The sequence below is a fragment of the Oxyura jamaicensis genome, chromosome 1 (assembly GCF_011077185.1).
Source record: "Oxyura jamaicensis isolate SHBP4307 breed ruddy duck chromosome 1, BPBGC_Ojam_1.0, whole genome shotgun sequence".
NCBI classification, from domain to species: domain Eukaryota; kingdom Metazoa; phylum Chordata; class Aves; order Anseriformes; family Anatidae; genus Oxyura; species Oxyura jamaicensis.
In genome coordinates this window covers 44,975,218-44,980,763 of record NC_048893.1, presented here as the reverse complement: position 1 = coordinate 44,980,763, position 5,546 = coordinate 44,975,218, and the positions used below count along the sequence as shown (strand labels likewise).

The 5,546-nt window shown below is 35.6% G+C and overlaps 1 protein-coding gene across 2 annotated transcripts in view; it reads left to right on the top strand.

Moving 5' to 3' along the window:
- The window catches only part of APAF1 (apoptotic peptidase activating factor 1), a 33,451-nt gene extending 30,745 nt beyond the window's left edge, over positions 1 to 2,706 (top strand). For both annotated transcript variants that reach the window (XM_035336536.1, XM_035336527.1), the window contains one exon: positions 2,170 to 2,706. In XM_035336536.1, the coding sequence (XP_035192427.1) occupies positions 2,170 to 2,313 (144 nt within the window). In that variant the 3' untranslated portion in view covers positions 2,314 to 2,706. The remainder of the gene's footprint in view (positions 1 to 2,169) is intronic.
- Positions 2,707 to 5,546: the final 2,840 nt, after the last annotated feature.

Below are 5,546 nucleotides of genomic sequence, written 5' to 3'. Positions count from 1 at the left end.
TGTGTACGTGTGTGTGTACGTGTGTGTGTACGTGTGTGTGTACGTGTACCAACAGCTAAGATACTAAGGAGGGGTAGGATGGATGGATGGATGACCATTTGTGGATATCTCATCTCACAAAGTGCCAAAGGGTAGGATTGTTGGTCAGTGGCTGACCATTGGTTGTTCTACCAGACTAATTCTTTCAAGTCAGTTAGTAACCACTACACAAAGACCATTGAAATTTCTAATTTTGCATTGAAAACATTTTCTGACATTCATTTCTTATTAAAGAATAACGCATGCATCCTATTTGTAGTTTCCTTCCTGTTTTGTCTTGTGGTTACAAATTATGACTTTGTGATGGTTCTTAGTCGTTGAATGGTTTAGGATGTTAGGGACTTCTGGACCTTATCTAGTCCAGCCAGTTGTTTAGAGTGTTAGGTAAGATTGCTTAGGGCCTTGCCCTGACAAATTTTGCACCCCAGTCGAAACAGGGAGCTCTCTGGGCCCTGAGAGAAGAGTTTGTCTCTGTCAGCACTAACCACTTGAAGATGGCAGTTAGCCTTCTTCTGGCTTAACATACAGTTCTCAACACTGTATGTATAGTCAGGGAGCTCAACACACAGTGACTAAATTGCTGCTTTTTGAATCTAGCAGTCCACCCTGTTCGTCACCTACAATATATTCCACCCATGCAGTCTTTATCTCTTCCGTTTGACTATAAGATATTACGGGAGACCATAACAAAGGCCTGACTGTAGTTAAGGTCAGTCACATCCACTGCTCTTGCCGTGGTGTTTACAAAGGCACCATTAATGTCATAGAAGTACACTGGGTGGTTTGGCATGATTTGTTTTGGTAAATCCATGCTGGTTGTTCATGACTGCTATCTTGTCACTCACATGACTTGGAATGGCTTCCTGAAAACTCGTTACATAATATTCCCAGGGACTGCAGTGAAGATTACTGGCGTGTATTTCCCAGGGTTGTTCCTTTCCTTTTTTTGAAAATTGGAATGGCAAATGCCATTTTTCAGTCACTGAGAACAGATTCTGTCACTGTGTCCTCTCAAAGTATTGCATTACTGCTTTTCTTTCAAAATCTACAGGTGGGATGTGTATGATGTCCTCACACCCATACAAACCCCTTTTTAAAGGAGATCCTAGTCAATGAACTTTGAAACACTTCAGGAGTTTGTACCTCAGAAAATTGAGCAGAGTTAGATTATGATACATGGAACATACCTTTAAACAAATGATTCATTAAATAACGGACACTTTGGGAAAGGTGTTTTTTTTATCAAAACATAGCTGTTACAAAACTGAATTATGCACACAACTACTATCGTTACATATTTCATGAAATGAGGAAGTTAAAAAATAGCAATGTCAGCTGCTTTTGTCAAAGGTAATCAAAGTTAATCTGTTTCAATATTTTTCTACCGCCCTCAAATATTGGAACAATAGAGGGTAGACTTCTTATTGGAACAAGTAAAAGGTTTTTTGCTGGACTGATTTTGGTTCATTGTGGTCTCCAGTTCTTCTGAGAGCAGTATAAGAAACGTGAAACGATTCTCCAGGCATGGAATAAACTCTTGGTAGAAGGTTGTTACTAGTGCTTACTGTATAGTATAAACAACAACAAAAAAGGATGTACAGACTGACTGGAAAAAATGCTGTCCTGGCATAACTGAAAAAGGTTAATCTGTATAAATGATTAATCCTTTTGTGATTCCAGTGAAGTGTGTGTGTGTGTGTGTGTGTGTTTTTTCCAGTTTAGCTATAGTTTCAGTTATATTGTATGGCAATGAGTTCTGTGTATTCATTTGGTTGTATAAAAATACATAATCTTTTTTTTTTTGTAAAAAAAAAAGCTTTGCTACAGTTTACTTCTATTGATTGTATTTTATGATGGTATAAAGAGCAGTGCCTGAATTTATTGTTTTGTATGTGTTCCTTAAATTGAATAGCTTCAGTCTTTTTGAAATTTCTTTTCATGTGAAAGTCTTATATCTCTAGTAATTAGTCTTTTGCTAAAACTTTTCTATTTAAGACTGCTTGTATTTTTCTCCCTTAGTTCTACCTCTGCGAGGAAAGCAGTCAATTGGGCTAGCCATGCTAGGCTTTTTCATATGATTTATTCTAACTGTACTTAAAATAACTGAAAGTGTATTGTTGTATTTTACAGTGGTGGAATGTAACTACTGGAGAATCCTTACAAACGTTCTACACAAATGGAACTAACCTTAAGTCAATACATGTGTCCCCTGATTTCAAAGTGTATGTGACTGTTGATAATCTTGGTATTCTTTATGTATTACAGAAATTGTGATTAATGGGCTGAACATTGCAAAGATTAATTCATTTTTTTTGAGCTGGAAACAAGATTCTGCTAATTTTTTCTCTCTCATTAAGCTGTGAATTTTATTGCAGTATTGCATTCATGATGTTTTCATGCATATTTATGTACACTTTTGCACGTTTTGGTAAATTAATTTACATTTAATTTTGTTTTTAATAAGCATTATTATAATATTTAAGTCCTGATTTGCATCTTAAGTATATTGCTTCCAATTTTGTAACAAAATTTTATTAAGATTTATTCAAATTAGGTGAAGTTAATAATAAAAGTCGGTAAAAAATAATAGGAATATAATAGATAATGTATTTTGTGCTAAGGCTGATGGCTAGATGCTCTCTAGTCATGGACACAACTGTAAGATAAAGTTTACTATGATGCAAGATTTTTCGTTTACAACAGAATGGAAAGAATTGGAGACATCCTTCATTTGAAAAATGAAACCAGGTATCTTGGTGCTTCAAGTTCAAAACAAATCAAGTAGCTGTTCAGTTTACAGCAGCATTGCTTCCCTCTTTCAGTGAGAACCTTCATGCTTCTAACCTTGTAGAGATAAAAGTGCATTGTAACATGTATGAGCTACTTCTTGTTAAGGGGGACGTCTTGAGTTCTGTTTTCTTGAGGAGAAATCGGAAGGGATATTGGAATTGAAGTGGAAGAGATTGTGCCACGTATCCATTCAAAGGATGAACAGAACTAACCAGCTAAACTGAGATTGGAAATTCTTTAAAAGACTTGCATTGAAAAATATTAGAAAGTGTGATTTTTGGTTATTTTTCCTTTTGAAATTACCATTCAGTTAATCACTTTACGCAATTGAGACATTTTATTGTTGTCAGTTTTGTTTACATCAGATTCTTTGTACAGGGCTTTCTTTCCTGGTAATATGTGATTTTTTTTATTTTTTAAAATCTATTTATAGATTCTATATGGGCTAGAATCTTTGACATTTGTACTTAATAATTGTACTTGACATATCTTTTGTGAGTAATTAGTTAACTTTTTTTCTTAGGAGCCAGTAAGCCTTGTTCTATTAAGTTACCTCTCAACTACTATGATCAACTGTACAAGCATTAATGTCATGATTTTCATATTTTTGTTGTTGGCAGAACATTTCATCTAAATACTTGATTGCCAAAGGTACATTAGTAAGTGTATATCAAGTGATACTAAATAGTGAAATTCTCACTTCTAGTAATTTTTGTGTGCGTTACAGAAGATTTAATATACATTCTTAATATCATTCTTAATATCTGCCTGTTTTTGACAATCATTCTTTTCCTCTTTTCTAACTTGAAATTTCACTGTTTTTAAGGTGCTATTGAATACGGGTTGGGGTAATTAAAGTACTGCTGGCAGAAATGTAAAGAGAAAAAATTTGATAGAAAAAATGTAATGTTTTGTATTCTAAGTACAGCATTCAATAAAGATAATCCAAGTAATATTGGCTGAAATTATGAATGGATTTCAATTCTTGAGTTTAATTTTTTTTGTTGTTGTTTTATTTTCTTTTTTGCAGGGTGGGAGGGAGGGGAAGTGCTGCCTCCTTTAAGTTTTAGTGTGTCTTTATTGTCAATCTGAATGTAATGCTACTTTTCAAACCACATCAAAAATTCTGTGACAGATAAGCAATAGTATTAAATATGATGATGGAGGAAAGAGTGAACAAAGGGAAACTGAAGTCTTGGAACATGTCCTTTAATGTTCGGGACATAGTTGCTTCTACTCTGTCTAGTTTGTACAGACCCCATCAGTACCCTTCCTGATTCCCTGAAGATCCAAGTAGTGGGACGCTCCTCTCAGCCAGTTTCCCTTGATTGCATGTCCTTACTGCACTGACCATGTTCGTCAACTTAGAGACCCAATTAGGTAAAAAGATACAGGATAAATGTTTCACGTGAGTAACCAGGTCAGAAAGCTGTCTTTCATGGCAGTGTTAATGAATCTTGAATGACAGAAAAATCTGATCACGGCTTAATGAAGAAAATGTACGATTTGATTTCATAGTGCATTTTAATTTTGAAGCAAGTTGGTTACAAGTAGCACATAAGACTGGAAATGAGAGGAACATACAGTGCATTCTTGAATTATTCTGCAAGGATGACAGCACTGCAGGATTGTGTTGCTGCCACTGGGGAAGCTGTGCTTCATAGAAGGTGGTGTTAGAGTCTGGGCGTTGGCTTTCATGTGCAAATGGATGGAATTGACTACTGAGAAAGACTTCATAGCTGTGGTGAAAGAAAAGAGATAGTGATGAGAAAGTCTGAAGAAACAAAGAATAGGTAAGATTCACAAGAAGAAAATAAACTTAAGGGGCCAAACAAGACAGCAACATCTTTAAATATTTAAGAAGTTTAAGGCAATTCATTCAAACAAAAATAAAATGCTGCTTTGCTATATGATTTGGCTGTTCTCTTTGCTTAGATGTATTTTAAAAAACATGAAATAAATTTTGACCAAAAGATTTTTTTATGGATTGAACACCAGTGTTTCCATTATGTCTTTCAATGCCAGATCAAATAGCATCACCCAAATTTAACTAATGGGCATTGCCAATTTTATGTAGTTCTTTAACCAAAAGTATAATGTGCTTTTGTGTAAACAATTTTAGGTACAATTTCTATTAATGATGCTTGTTAGTTTCTGTAGAAGTTTTGAGTCTCTTCATTTTGGCAATTAGGCCTACAGCTCCTTTACAATTCCTCCCCCCCCCCCCCGCCTTGCTCCATCTCCTTTATTAACAAAAAACTGTATCCACACAGTACAGCTGCTTAAAGGATGCCTTATATTGCCTTGAATTTTACCATTCCTTTAACTACATTATTCTCCTTTTGACCACGGCCATTTGAAATGGAGTTACTGCCTGAGGCTTTTCCATGTAGAGGTTTATAGGCTTGTCTAGTGCTGGAGTGTGTGGGTACAGCTGGAACTGGTAGCCTGCTGCCAGTAGACAAATGTCTTCTGCCTCAAAATAATTCTGCTTCCCCTAGAAAATTATATGGTTAGACTCCCTGTTAGAGAATGCTGTGCGAGTTACAGTCTCTGTATGGAGTCCAGTTATATCTAGCTACAACAGTGTGTGTACTCATCTCTGCTGTTTCACAGATGATGCCTTTGCAGGTTTTGGTGGAGAGCCACACTGAGAAAGCAGTCTGATAGTTTTTTTTTTCTTTTTTTTTTCTCCCTCCTGGAAGGACCAGTGCAGA